The sequence below is a fragment of the Telopea speciosissima genome, chromosome 5 (assembly GCF_018873765.1).
Source record: "Telopea speciosissima isolate NSW1024214 ecotype Mountain lineage chromosome 5, Tspe_v1, whole genome shotgun sequence".
NCBI classification, from domain to species: Eukaryota; Viridiplantae; Streptophyta; class Magnoliopsida; order Proteales; family Proteaceae; genus Telopea; species Telopea speciosissima.
In genome coordinates, this window is record NC_057920.1 from 14235928 (window position 1) to 14250817 (window position 14890).

At 36.4% G+C, this 14890-nt stretch overlaps 2 protein-coding genes across 2 annotated transcripts; both read right to left on the reverse strand.

Moving 5' to 3' along the window:
- Positions 1 to 910: 910 nt before the first annotated feature.
- Positions 911 to 4048, reverse strand: LOC122661255 (thiosulfate sulfurtransferase 18-like). The gene is made up of 5 exons (XM_043856601.1): positions 3886 to 4048; positions 3710 to 3789; positions 3529 to 3599; positions 1534 to 1587; positions 911 to 1029 (listed from the first exon to the last, which is right to left on the reverse strand). Exons 1-5 carry the CDS (start codon positions 4011 to 4013, stop codon positions 940 to 942), a joined length of 423 nt encoding a protein of 140 aa, XP_043712536.1. The 5' UTR covers positions 4014 to 4048; the 3' UTR covers positions 911 to 939.
- A 3542-nt stretch (positions 4049 to 7590) lies between these two features.
- LOC122661254 (receptor homology region, transmembrane domain- and RING domain-containing protein 1) lies at positions 7591 to 13763 on the reverse strand. The gene is made up of 4 exons (XM_043856600.1): positions 13587 to 13763; positions 13127 to 13357; positions 8455 to 8850; positions 7591 to 7990 (listed from the first exon to the last, which is right to left on the reverse strand). The coding sequence occupies exons 1-4, from the start codon at positions 13729 to 13731 to the stop codon at positions 7896 to 7898; spliced, it is 867 nt and encodes a 288-aa protein (XP_043712535.1). The 5' UTR covers positions 13732 to 13763; the 3' UTR covers positions 7591 to 7895.
- Between the last annotated feature and the right edge of the window lie 1127 nt (positions 13764 to 14890).

The following is a 14890-nucleotide window of genomic DNA, read 5'->3' on the forward strand; positions in this document are numbered from 1 at the left end:
CACGTGGCACTTGGTGGTAAACCATGTTGGTTGTTAAAAAAAAACTATTCAATTGATAAAATCTTTGGCTACGTTTGGCTGCAAGGAAAATTAAAAGGAAAGAGAAGTAAAAATTATCAAACCAAAAAAGAAACTTTTGTAATCATTATTCCATGCCATTGTATAAACGACTTAAATTTTTTATCATATTTAATAATGATACATTTTACATTTTAAACCAAAGGGAATTGAATGCAAAGTAGAGTGGAATTTAATAATCAAATATGTAATGATTTGGAGTTAGTGATATAGTCACATAGGGTAATGATTATAAAAGTTTCTTTTTTAAGAATGAAAATTTCACTTCCCTTCCATTCAATTGGTAATGATTATAAAAGTTTCTTTTTTAAGAATGAAAATTTCACTTCCCTTCCATTCAATTCCCTTTGCAACCAAACGAAGCCTTTGTGATTTAGGATTTTTACTGGTAAATAAAAGAATCATTCATGAGAAAATCATGAATTACACAAGACTTCCTGAACAACTAACTCATGAAACCAATGATTGGAATGTGGTCACTCTGTCTTACACGAAATTGACAGGACCTTCCTTTCCAGGCGATTAGTAATACAATTACATGTCCTGAAATTACAAGAGAGGAAAAGTGATTGGAAAGAGACTGATACAAATACTATATCCTGGATAATTGAATCAATAATGAGTTGAGTTGCGGTTTTCCCTGGATTTTCTTTTTTAAGGATTTAAAGAGGATTGTTTTTAAATCTAAAGATACTTTATGAAAATAAGCTAACTCTCATACATAAATGCTCATGTACATTGCTTAACACAATTGAGCTTTATTGATGAAAATGGGAGCAGAGGCAGAACTAAATTAGCTAAGGCTTGATCATGCTTCTTTACTTGGAGTAGTGTACTATGACTAAATTAGCCAGATCTTCATCACAGCTCCTCATGTGGTTTCTTCACACCAAAGCCATTCTCTATCCAAGCTTTATATCCTCCTTCCATGTTGTTCACATGCTTAAAACCCTACAATTCAAAACAATCAAGAGAACAACGAGTAGTCATAAATGTTTGGAGAAAGTTTTCGTCCATCCTGAGAGGATGGTTCATCCAACATCCTAGGGTTCACAAACTCCTATAAGATTTTAATATATTTCCAAAATGCTCTCCCAATGCCCTTTCCTACCTTCTCTCGCCCCGCAATGAATGAGATCTCATTCATTGTGGGTGAAGGAAAACTTAATCCTAAATGTTTATGCTTTTTTTAATTCTCTATTCTGAAAAATGAATAAAAAAACTCCGTCTAGAATTTGTTTGGACTTTGAATCTTCATATCCTAATTTTGAATGAATCATTGAATCTTAACGGTATTTTTTTTCTTTGGGAAAATTTTTTCTCACGCATCCAATATATCATAACCACTCTCACCTCCATTTTTTTTTTTTTTTTGATCCTCCTTTTATGCTTCATATCGCTTGACCACTATCTGGTCACTGTGACATTTCTTCTTAAGGGGGGATAGAAACTTACAGCGCTCTCAAGATCTGTGGTTGCTTGAACTGATCTGATCCCAAGTCTACAACCCTTCACAATTTAAAAACGAACAGTTAGATAACTATATACTTTCTTTGATCTTACACAAGAGAAATCATTGGTGTATATAAATGATAAACATTCCAATATGAAGATCTTAAGGTAGATGGTTTAGGACATTTTTAACGATAAAACAAGCATGGATATGTATTAAAAGAGGGTGCATCTTGTTGTCACCAAGTAGGTGAACTTAAAAGTTGTAACTTTACTTTTTGTTACCCGTGTCTTAAGCCTAAAAGTTATTTCATGAAGCGGTAACAAAGGATTTTCAAAAAGTCAAACTTCGGTTAAAACAGTTTTCATGTGAAATAACAGATTCACCCTCATTGGAAAAAAAATGTGTTGTACCACATAGGCAAAAAGTAAGCTTACAATCACGTAGTAACCAACCTTGGTTATAACAAGATTTTTTTCAAAAGGACAAAACATCATAAAATTTTAAATAAGCATGGGTGACTTCAAGATACATGCAAAATTAGTATAGTAATATAACTTTAACAAAGAACAACTATGTAATCACTAAAGGATGCCATTATAGTAGGGTTTAAATGTTTATTAAAAAAAATAGTACGATTTAAATATGGGAGAGGGATCTCTGCCTGATAACATGGGCCCTATGCTAGTGCGAGGGCCAATCATAGCACGCGGGAGCATCAGTAGGGATGTAATTTTGCATTTCATGTGGGGCATCATTTTGCCATGGGCTTTGTTTGGGCGTGGGAGCCATACAAGAAAATAGACATGTCTACTAAAAATTAGAAAGCTATATGGTCATCAAGCTTAAATTTCCAAATCGAAGCCTGCTCATTCTTAGTTCTATTAGAAGTATCTGGAAGCTTTAAAATTGGACATGGATATGTCAATTTGAATTTGAATTAGATATGCATGAATCGAACTTATTCTACACATTAGTTTAAGCACTAACGAAGTTTGTCACAAGATGCAAAATAAAGTATGGGCTTCAAATTTCTAAAATATCAAAAGGGTTCGTGGATTACAAAAAGAATGCATGGACATACATGAGAACGTAAATATTCGAATTTGAGGTTGAAATTTGAAATGTGAGTGATCAAGATCGTTTTCTAAATATATAGTAGTTAGAATCATCAAATCACCCTTCAACGTTGGACGATTATGGCGTGCAAATTAACCACATAAGTTGTATGATCTGTGCAGACCAAGAAGTTTTTGCCATAAATTTAAGCATAGGAAATTATATGCCACTCGAATTTTGTAATACATTGGTTACCTATCTAAGGGTTTGATTTTTCAGGATACGTTCATCTCTTTTTACAACATGGCAAATTATTATGGATAGATAGACTCACATTTCAAGTTTCAGCCAAATGAAGTTGTTAAGTGGCATTAAGGCATGAAAAATTAAGAACCACTAAGAGATGTGTGGACCATTGAGGGGGTACATGGACATTAAACAAGAGGATATCCCATTACAAGGGATGGTGTATGATTGAATTTGAGTATGAGACTTCACATGGTTAGTCTAGACCAGCCCCTACATATCCAAGGTCTTAGAAAATCACCCTCCTAGATGGCAATATTAGTTTGCTCATCTAGAAAAAAAATCTCTAGACGTGCTTGCTCAATGAAACTTTCACTTCCTAACTAATATATAATTTATGAGAATAAGAACACTGCCTGGTCGTATAGTCCCTACATCTAAACACATGAGCATGTAAAATTACCACCCCACTCTTATGAAATAAAAACCACATACATGTATATGCCCTTGCATATGCTCTCATTGGCTCTGTGCTGGTGCAGGGACTGTGCGACCCCAAGCAGCAATCTTTGGAATTTCATTTGCTAAAGAAATGATCACTACAAATTGATTGGTTCCAAAAAATATATATATAATCAGTAAACATAAATCAAAATAGCAACAAATAAGTGAAGGAGCGAAGATGGGATTACCACTACGAGATTATCATCTTTGCTGTAAGCGGATGAGACCTGCTTCAAAAATTGGGGATTCTTCACTCTTCCTGAATTTTATGATTTCCAACAAGAAAATAATGCCAAAATTATAAAAAAAAATTATCTTTTTGTTCTCACCATAGAAAGGTAAAAGACAGAGAAAAGAAGAATAGATTACCTTCTGGAGTGATGAGCGTGTAAGGAATGTTCAAGATATTCTCAAAATCTATATGACCTTCTTTAAATTCTTCTGCAGGCCTGTTAATTCAAGCAAACCCATAAAAATAAAACATAAAAAATATAATTTTTTTGATTTGTTCTCTAAATGAGGGAAGTGATCGAAAATCCATATACCTAACATCAATGTAACGATAACCCAATTGAAGGAGATCCTTGGCCTTATGGACGTCAATGGACACAATGGCTTCCGCAGTACAACATAGAAGAATCCCAGCAAGAATTATGACCGATTTCATATCCATAGTGAATTGCCCAAATCGAATCTGTAGAGACAGAGACAGAGAGAGAGAGAGAGAGAAAAGGAAAAATGTCACCTTGCTTGAGCAATGGAGAAACAGTAACGGTGGGCTACTTTACTGCTGCTACTGTTGTTTTCTTCTTTTGAAGGTCGGCTAAATTTTTTTATCTTTTCTTGATAGAAAGAGTAGATTTTTATTAGATTTATAGCCATCAGGAGTAGAGAAATCGAATCTGAATTCTTAATGGTGACAACAAAGATGTTGATGGAGTCCCATGAGAATTGAGGACTCCACCAACCACCGAGAATTAATGATCAAATTCTGGGTCTCTCTTCATTCTGGTTTGAATCGTCCCTAAATTAGTCGGAATTACCTGAGAATTTGTTGGACTCGACTGGAATTGGCCCAATTGATCTCATTTTTTGAACCGTCGCCTCGTCTGAACATTCATCTTGATTGATCTTCTTTTTATTCGTTCCTAAAATAGAATCTAAATAACAATAAGGAACAAGGTATAAAACATCAGTATCACGGTAAGTATTGAATTCTTCTACCAAAAACGAAAAAAGGTAAGTATTGAATTCGGCTCCCTTCAGCCGTGGCGGGAGCTGGAGGATCCAGTCCAGCCAAAATAGGGATGTTTAGGTAAATTTAAGATACTTCAAAAAAAGTATTTTATCTCAGCAGTTTTTATAAGTCCAAAAAACTGTTGCCGTAGGAGCTGGAGGATCCAGTCCAGCCAAAATAGGGGTGTTTGGGTGAATTTAAGACACTCCAAGAAAAATACATTATCGCGGCAGTTTTTATAAGTCCTAAAACTTGTAGCAGACCCAAGGTAAATGGCACCCAAGATACCTAACGTTTTAACAAATTATTATATTTTAATAAATTTTTTTTTTTTTAATTTAGTCCGAATTTCTTTTTTACATTGTTCAATGTTGATTTCCTCCCCCACCCTCCCAAACCTCTCTCTTTCTCTCTCCCTTTTGGCAACCATCTTTTGATCACTCTCCCTCTGCAACTCTCTCCCTCTCCCCCCCCCCCCCCTTCCTCGCTTATTCTGAAAGCTTCATAGGAAGATGGGTAGGATTGGCCAACCCAGTCGAAACGACTTTGAATCGCAATCACTGATTCAAATTAATTCCAATTTGAATCAACCAGGTCTGCTGATCCATTGATGGTAACTAAACTCATCAGCTCAGTACGTACTTTGCAAAGAAAATATGTACTTTCAATGAGTATGAGTTATACCCAATGCACAAGGCTCCTACCCCTAGGGCTGTGGGGTCTGGAGAGGTTCATAATGTATGCAGCCATATCCCTATTTTCTCAGAGAGGTTTCTAACTCGAACCTGTGACCACTTGATCATATGGAGCAACCTTACGGATGCACCAAGCCTGTGCTCAAAAATATTATAGCCCCTCTTCTATATAGACACTACTGTAATGAGTAGGTGCTGTAGTTACCAAAAACATTATAGCCCTTCTTTTATCAAAATGTTAAAGATGGTTTTACCATGACATCTTAACCGTCTTTTACCCGAATGTGAGGCATGGACTAGCCATGCATAATCGTTATCCCCTCCAATTCACTGCCCGCTCCAATTCCTCACATTAGAGTAGAAATGATCACCCAACTCCTGCCCGAAAACACTGCCCAAGGTAGGGTAGGATAGTCATTTCCGCTTCTATGTGAGAATTTGGAGCGGACAGCGAATTGGAGGTGATAATTATTCAGCCATATAGATAAGATTCTAGTTACCACGTTAGAGCCCAAAAGCATTACAGTAGTGTCTAGTCTTGAGAAAAGACTACACCTTTGTTCCACTAAGGCATGAAATACCATTGATTGTAAACGAGTTACAAGAGTCAAGTCACTGATGCTTTGACTGCTTGGTCTACTCATTAATCTTGAATTACACATGAATAATGAAATCTAGTAGCAATTAAAGCAAATCAAAGTGTGCAAAAAGGGAATAGATATCAGGTATTCATCTCTCTGCTCCATCCATACAAAAGTTGTCTAAAGACAACAACTTACCATTGGGGCTAAGATTCTCAAGGCTCCGGTATTTTCCCAAGACCTTTCTTTTTTACCCTTGCATGGTTGGTTAAGAAAAGAGGTTCTTGGTCATGGAACAGCATAACTCAAATTATTCTTGCTTTGCAGTCTTTTTGTTTAAAGAGAATTGGTAATGGTTGCAGTACTAATTTTTGGACTAATCCTTGGATTCCTTCTTTACCGGGTTTTTCTCTTTGTTCTACTTCTCCTCTTTGTTCCTCTTCAAAAAAGATATGTGAATTTATAAACTCTCAAACCTGGAATTTGGATTTACTTAAAGTTACTGTGCCTTCTTTCCTGAACAACATTATTACTGTCCCCATTTCTAACTCTAATAATAAATGGTGGTGTATGTTGTCAAGAGAGGGCCGGTTTTGCACTAAACGTGCTGCAAATTTTCTTCAATCTTGTTCCAATAATCGTGATTTGCGTCTCTCCTCTTGGTGGAATTTCTTTTGAAAGATTAAATCACATCCTAAATTTAAAATTTTTTTTCTGGCGTGTATTACATGCAAGGTTTCCGATTAAGGATTATGTTTCGAAGTGGACTCGGATCGATCCCACTTGTGCTCTCTGTAGCACTTGTACTGAGATCCTCCGGCATATCTTTCTATCATGTGATTGGGTTAAACGCATCTGGGCAACTGGTCCTTTGAGTCTGAGAACCGAGTTTATTACCCACCCCTCTCTGGAAAATTTTTGCGTCTCTATCTACTTGAATCGCAAGTTTTACAAGTCAACTCTCTCTTGTTTTTTTTTTTTTTTTCTGTTTTTATTTTAACATGTTATTTTATCTAGGATATCAGGAACAAGTTATATTTTTTTTCTACTCAGTCGAATCCTCTCAAGATCATTAAGAAGATTGAACAATGGCTACTGGATCTTAAGATCTTTCCTTCCTTTAAGGGATGTATTTTCTGATGAGGATCTGACTATTACTACCTCTTTACCTAGTTTACCTATTTGCAATTTTTATGTTTTGCTATGAACAGAGAACAATCCCAAAAAACTAGGACCATCTGCATGGGCTTCTTGCATTTTGTTAGATGGAAAATTCATTTTGATAACTACAGGATCTATTAATTCTCGTCATCCCTTGGAAGCAGAACTTTTTGGGATAGCACAAGGGCTTAATGTTACTGAGGAGATGGGGCTGAAGGTGACACAAGTTTGGTGCTCAAGTGACGCTTTGCCTGGACTTCATCCAACTCCAACTCAATCCCCATGGCCTTGAGAACTTCTAACAAGTGTTTTGCAGGTGATGGAAAAATCAAAACTGACCCTTTATAGACCGCTTCAAAATGATTTGATGCGATCAATGCTCTTTTGTTGGACTAAAAAGGCCTTGATAACCAAAACCCCAATTGTGTATAAACTCTGTAAAAATTTGCCATCTTAATATATATATTTTCTTTCTTTTCATCTTAATAAAAACAACTTACCATATTTCTCGGTGCTTCGCAAACTGTTCTGATTTTGAAACAATGACTAAAGAAATGTTTTCAACAGTTCAATAAATTTGTAGCAACTATACATAGGTTATGCTTGTTATGAACTTGAATGGATGGACAAAGATGATAAGAAGATGAGGCAGCACGCATCTACATATTTCCACATGATAAATAAGATGCTGCAAATGTAGAAATACAAACACCATGATGCCCACGCTTATCCAAACCTATGGAAGTCGGAGGTAAACTGGAGGAGGAAACACTGGTATCACTTCAAGTGATAAACCCACAGAAGCCGGGATCCTGACATAGTAAACTGAATCGACGATCACGCCCGAACATTAAGCAACAACAATAACAGTCTTCACATGGTTAGTCCCCCATGTTTGGGCTCATGTCATACTTGCACACCGGGCAGACTGTCCCCCACTTGGTTAGCCATGAGTCTACACAGTTTGTGTGAAATTCTGCAAGCAGTTTCAATATAGTTACATTGCAGGATCAAACATACATTGAATGAATTTTGAACTGAACTATTAAAGGGATCACAGCAAGTAGATTTCAAGTTCCAAAATGTCTCCATTAACAATCTTATCTATCAAATAAAATGCCCACAATAGCATTGTGAACATCCAAAAGATTGATTAAAATCAGTAATCAATTGGAATAGGATCATCAAGAAAAAAACTCCAGTAGGATCATCAAGACAAAAAAACCAGCTAGGAAATTTCTTGAGTGAAGCATATTGATGGTTTTTTTCCCACAACAAATGTGCCACTGCAATGTAGAGAACTGCTTTTCTCAGTCCTGAAACCTAGTCCAGGCTGAGGGTGTTCCTCTTCAAATTATAAAGCTCCTTTAAAAAGCATTGGTAAAACTTCACGACATGTACAACTACATCAATTAAATTAAGCAATAACAGTAAACTTACCATGCCGACAAGGAAGAACCCTCAGAGTTTCACCATCTCTGTAGTCTTCAAGACAAATAGCACAAGTTACTCCCATGCGGCAGTCACTTGAACAAGCACTGTAAAATGTGAAGGACGGAAGATCTTCCACTATCTTACTATCTATACTTGGAGAACGCTGGTATGTGCCTTGACGGTACACACGTTGATTCCGAGTAAAGAAGAATGTGGCAAGGACAGATACTATGACAGTAAGAGAGATGAAGGAAATTACCAACACAGTCCAGGCTGTTTCCTCTAACAAAGACCTGATGCAACACTCTCCTTCTTCACCTCGAGCAAGCTTCTTTAAAGTTTCACCTGCCACCTTTGACACAAAGACTGCATGCACCCATATACCTTCAGGGTTTCCAATCACTACACAAAACAAAGGAGGAAAAGAAAAATGAAATGGCAACACTTGAAAACAACAATAGAAGAATATTTCATACATGAGATGCTTAGAATGAGCAATAATACCTGATACCATAGCAGCACAACAGGGCAAACCATACTAAAGCATTACTAAAAGATGACTCTAATAGACGAGTGATGCAGCAGCCAAGCACAAGCTACAGTACCAGAGAAGAAGGAAAGACTAGAATCCTAGCCTCTCTAGTAAATCCTATTCACCTATGGGAGTCCAATTCCTAGTCTGAATCTTACTCCTAGTTTCATTTGCAGTTTTCTTTTCAACATTCTTTTCCTATTTTGACTATGTATTTGTCCCCTAGTTCAGTGGCGGGAGCCTCATGCACTAGGTATGCCCTTTTTTATTTGTCCTAGTTCAGGCTGGATTAGGGTTCTATAACTCTAGTCCTGTTTTGATTGTGTTTCCTTTATTAAGTCAAGTCCTAGAATTATTAGAAATTTGAAACCATATTACATTCAATGTTCTAATTTTAGAGTCATAGTTTGAGTAAGAGTGCTAAATACAAGTCTATTTGACTATTGCAAGTAGTAGTTTGAGTTCCAAGTTACTTTAGGACTGTTAGAGAGTCAGTTTATGAGTTCTAAATATAGATGTAACGACCAATTGCCTAGACACGAAATTATGAGTTATATTATTGAAGTTTTTTTCAAGTACTGTGGATTCAGTTCAAGTTCTGTGTATTTCAGACCATACTCTTGTGGATTCAGGAGTGATTAGCTGTTGTGGGTCCAATAACAAACCTGGTGAATTCCAAGTGAAGTTCTGGTAGATTTCAAGCCTGCAGATTGGGCGGATTCCTAATCTGATTTGTTGTTCTATCTTTATTCTATCCCTATTCTATCATTCTTCTATCGAATTCAGGTCAGAATATCTCAACTTCTTCACCTGTGGCTTTATTGATTTGTCTTGTTTCAACTTCATAACTTCATTAATGGTTACAATTCTTCCACATGCTGATTTTGATTTGCCTTTCTAGCTTTATAGTTTTGGTTTCTGTTCTGAAAACCAAGTTGTAGTTGAAAATCTGGTTTTCTTAATTTAACTCAACTACTTCCAATTCTGACTTCCTGAAACAGAATCATTCTTTTCTGAATCTGATTTATGTTTGCAGTTTAATAATTAACTTGGATCATTATTTGCTTACTGTTCTGAAACCTGAAGCCCCTGCACGATTCTGAAATTTTGGGTTGTTTTCTACTTTCCTAGTTAGAGTAGGACAGCACCATAACTTGAGATCCAGCCATCAGATCTGGATCATACTTCGCAGACCTAGTCTATCTTTTAAATAGACACTTCGGCTAAACTTTCAGACTGATCTGATATTTTGATTAAGTTATTAAACTTTCTCTTATGCTGGTTGTGTTCCTTTTCCCTGCAATCCTGTCACAAGTTAATCTCTGTCTGTAATTCTCTTGGTTTGGGATTAGTTCTACATCAATGAGTGTCAAATAGACAAGGAAAGATGCACACATCAAGGTTTTACTGTAAAATGAACTTTTGTATAGTATATAAAACGACAGTATACTGTCAAAGACCTGCACAACTCCACATATGGTCAAAGAGCAAGTCGAACAATTAATCCGTAAGACCATGAAACTCAACTCAACTCAACTAAGCCTTTTTCCCAACAAAATGGAGATGAAACTATACTAGTGTTAAATATTTTCCTCCATTCGAGTTTCTGTGCTTTGGAATATCAGTTTTGAGTTATTCAAGAGGTGATGCTAGACATGAGTGTCATATTAAGTGCTGATTCCAGGTATGCTCTTACATGTTAGCCAGCTTAAATCAGCAGGAACATTTTTCCTATGACAGAATCTTATACCATCGGCCATGTGAATGAAGCAGTAACTAGGTGGTGCATGTACCAGTCTATCTTCAAATCTGTCTTCAGCATAGATAATTTATTAAGGAGACTGGTTTTCAGTACGTACAAAGCTGGAAGTCAATCCTGTACAACTGCTATATCGCAGTTTCGTTAGGGCTCAAGTTCATATACATGCTGTCTACCCCAAAGTTTTAAGTAACGATATCAGGTATCGCATCGGTTCGGATAGATGCAAGATACGCTAGAGATACGCATGGATATGGTCAAGATATACATGGAAATACACTTTTGGAGCATAACGCACTATAAAGAAGCAATATATAACATGTATAGTGTATAAACACTAAAAAGGAGAACAACACATCACGGGACAAACACATTCAATTGAAATTGTATAAAGGATGAGATTTCTTACATATACTAATAGTCTAATACCACAGAATTTTGGGCTGATTCAAAATCAGAGGTGGAAATCACTCCCATTCATTACATGTAGTTCTCAAACTATATTGAACCAATTTGCATCAATTATCCCCTTTTCTACAATTATTTTCAGAACTTTTTATTTTCTAAAAATATAATAAAATTTAATATCTTTTTATTTTTTTGCAAGAAAATCAAAAAACTTTACAGGTAGAACACTTTTCGACTTTCTGAGAAATTTCAGAAATTTATGAACAAATTGATGCAATAATGCATGTTTGATGCACTGTTTTAGTTTGTTTTACCTAAATCTACTCAAACCTAGCAAAAAAAAAGAAAAGAAGTAAAAACAATTATTTATGGCAAAAAAATTGAGTTTTTTCAACTTACCTGTCTTGCGCTATGTTTAGCTTCAATGGTTATTTTTTATGCTTCAATCTTCCAAACATCAGTTTGATTGTAGATTTTGAATCGTTTTTTATGAATGATTCAAAGCCCCAAGTCCAAGAAATGAAAGGGAAATTCATTGTGCAGTTGTGGGTTCAAATTTTGGAATCTCAGGTACCACCAGCAAGAAGAACAGGATCTGTTTTGAAAGTGAAATGGGTTTTGTCGATACGTATCAGCCGATACTTATCAAAATAGTACGATACACTTTTCATTTAAAAAAAAAATTTGTATCGTATTGGTTAGTATCATATCAATAACAATACGTATCAGCCGATACGTATCAGATCGATACATTAAACCTTGGTCTAACCCCAACATTTAATCATTGCTTAATTTTCGAACAAGTCTTGAGTCCCCCTGTGTAAGATATAATGCATTGAAAATTATATTAGACAGTCAAATCTGTTTGGAGTTGTTAGAAGAACAGGGACAATCAATAAACAGGGGAAACCCCAACAATTAATGAGCTATATGGGTAGATGAGCCACAAACTTTTGACACATGCCCTATCCAGGGACTTACCCATGGACTGATTGATTGCAGCCACTCCCACGTGGCACTTATGGGTGTATGTACCAGAAACCTCTTTCCCATTTATATATATGAAAGAAAATATTTAAGATGCTCCAGAATGCTAAGAAATGTCTTCCATTCTAACCATGATATGAGAAAGATAAATTTTATACTAAATGATAAACATAGTTAAAAGTCTGGATGTTGAGAGTTCATTGTTGATCTGAAAATGTGGTGTTGAAATAAGAGATAAACAGTGTTGCTTGGTCATAGTTACGCTGCCCTGATAAATATACCATCTACTAAGTGTTACCAAAGAATCTTGAAAACTAAGGTCTTCAGTTTTTGCAACACTTCACACTTGGAAGTAGTTGGGACTTGGGACAACAGTCTTCATAACATGCTGATGTCAGTGAAACATGTTGGCTCTTGACACTGCTAAGTAAGGTGCAATGTGAAAGACACATCTACTAAGCTGCCAATGCTATAAATTTTTCTTTGACCTTCCGGCAGTGGCTTGGCTCCAATGTCAGAAGGCCATAGAACCATACAAGACCCTAGTGCACTTGTGCCACAGTGCATCATATTTCAAATGATCAGAACCCACCACAATTATCCTGCAATACCCGTTTCCATTCTAATGAACTTAGTTGTCTACAAATTCTAAGGAGGAGCCCTTTAATTTTACATATGCCAAATATAGAACAACATTGACATTAGCCTCAAATCATTGATATAGGCAGAATGCACACAATAATTTCTCTATACTAGTTTTAAAGTGGCCACATTTGATATTTCTCTCTCAAAAACCAGAAATTCAGAATAGAGCTGACAACCGTTGGTCCCATAGAACTTAACCAAATTGTGAAGCATGAAACTAAAAGCAAAAAAAAAAAAAAACTAAAGCCTAGGCGAAGACGATTATGTACCAGAAGAAGAAAGACAAAGAACGAAGAGAGGGAGGTACGTTGGGGAAGTCAATGTTAGAAAAGGAAAATAAAACTCACTTGAAACCAAATTCTTCCTGTCTCGATCATCATACACAATTGCAGCACGAAAGCCGCCGTCTTGAGCGTTCCGGACTTTATCCTCGAAAGAGCAGTTACCTCTAACAATCAGAGCAAAACGTACCTTATCGTTTGCTTCGGAATCCACGCCATTCCTAAGCGAAGAACATGCATCCAGAGGATCTGCCACATGTAAAGCTCCACAAATACCAGACCTGTTGACACCAACAGCTGTGAAAATAGATAAATAAATAAACAGATTTACAGAGTCTTCAAATATTTCCAAAACAACGAATTAAAAAGCAAGAATTAGAACTAGTTCATAATGATAAACTTGGAACATATTATTAAACTTAAGGAGAAGAAAGGAAGCAAAACTAAACCCTAGAATCATTGATGAGTATGGAATAACTTAGCTAACCAAAAAAAGGAAAAAACAGCAAGAGAAAGGGAGACTTACCAAATCTAGCCGGAGCATCGACGAAGGAAATGGAAATTGGTTTTCCTCTGATATGAACAATACCAGAAGAAACTCGAACACCATAGCAGAGAAAGACTAGACATCCAACAAGGGTTTGGGGAGCGAGTAGAAGCGCGTGCTTCATTTCTTCTTCTCTAAAGTCCAATGCCCAAAACCCTGTTGCCTAAAATTATTTGATCTTTCTTATCCCCCAAATTGATACATTATATACGAAGCCATGTCGAGTGTTTTTAAAAAAGGATTTTAAGGCCTGGATGACAACACTTGCTTCTGTTTGTCTCTCTTTTTTGTTATGAGAAAAAAAAAATTTGTTACCGCCCTGTTACAGAATTGGAGAAAAGTTCCAAGGGCGCTGTTCTCTGTGCTGCAGTGCAGGCTGTGCCCAGACACATGGCCTGCCACTCAGGGGGCAGGGTGGCCATTGCGCTCATCCTATGTGCCTGGGCACAGCCTGCACTGTGGCATAGAAAACATTCTCCCAAAGTTTTATGTGGGGGTAGCACATCGCCACGCCCATACAGTAGGGGGTGAAATGACTGTCCCGTCCCTATGAAATGTGGAAATTCTACCCCCCATTATGCATTTATGCTTGCCCTCTCATTGGCCCTCGTGCACACATAGGAGCCACACTCCCTGCAAAGAACACTCATCCTAATAAATATTACAAAGAAATAGAGAAACTTCCAAGAACAAAAGGAAGAAAAAAAGAGGGGGGAGTTGTTCTTTTATGAATAGATAATTAATTCGATGGGCAAAGTAGTAATTTCATGTTCAAAATAAAACATCACCTCCAATGCATAGTATGTATGAGCTTTTTTAGTTTGTCTTGACCCAATAACAAAAATACAAAAAGTTAATTATGGAAGAGAAACATGGCCTAGAAACAAAAGTGTTCTCATGCATGGCTTAAATTCCCTGTTCAGTTGCATAGCGTATGCTAGTACCTTCACGTGTGGCATAATATTATTTACATGGCTATCATTAAGGGTGTTAAACGGTTTTGTTTCGGTGTAATCGGTTCGGTTCGATGCAAAGATTTTTTAGGTGAAACTAGAAGCGTTTATTAAACGGTTTCAGTTATTGAAACCTAAACCATTTAGTAAACGGTTTTGGTTTCTCGATTTTTAAACAGTTTTGATTTATCGGCCCTAAATGGTTTCGGTCACAATTTTAGATATTTGAGTCCTAAACTCAACATGCCACATTGAAAAAGACATGATTCTAATTCATAGAGAAGCAAAAATATTCATAGAAACATTGAATACTATTACACTAATGCATTT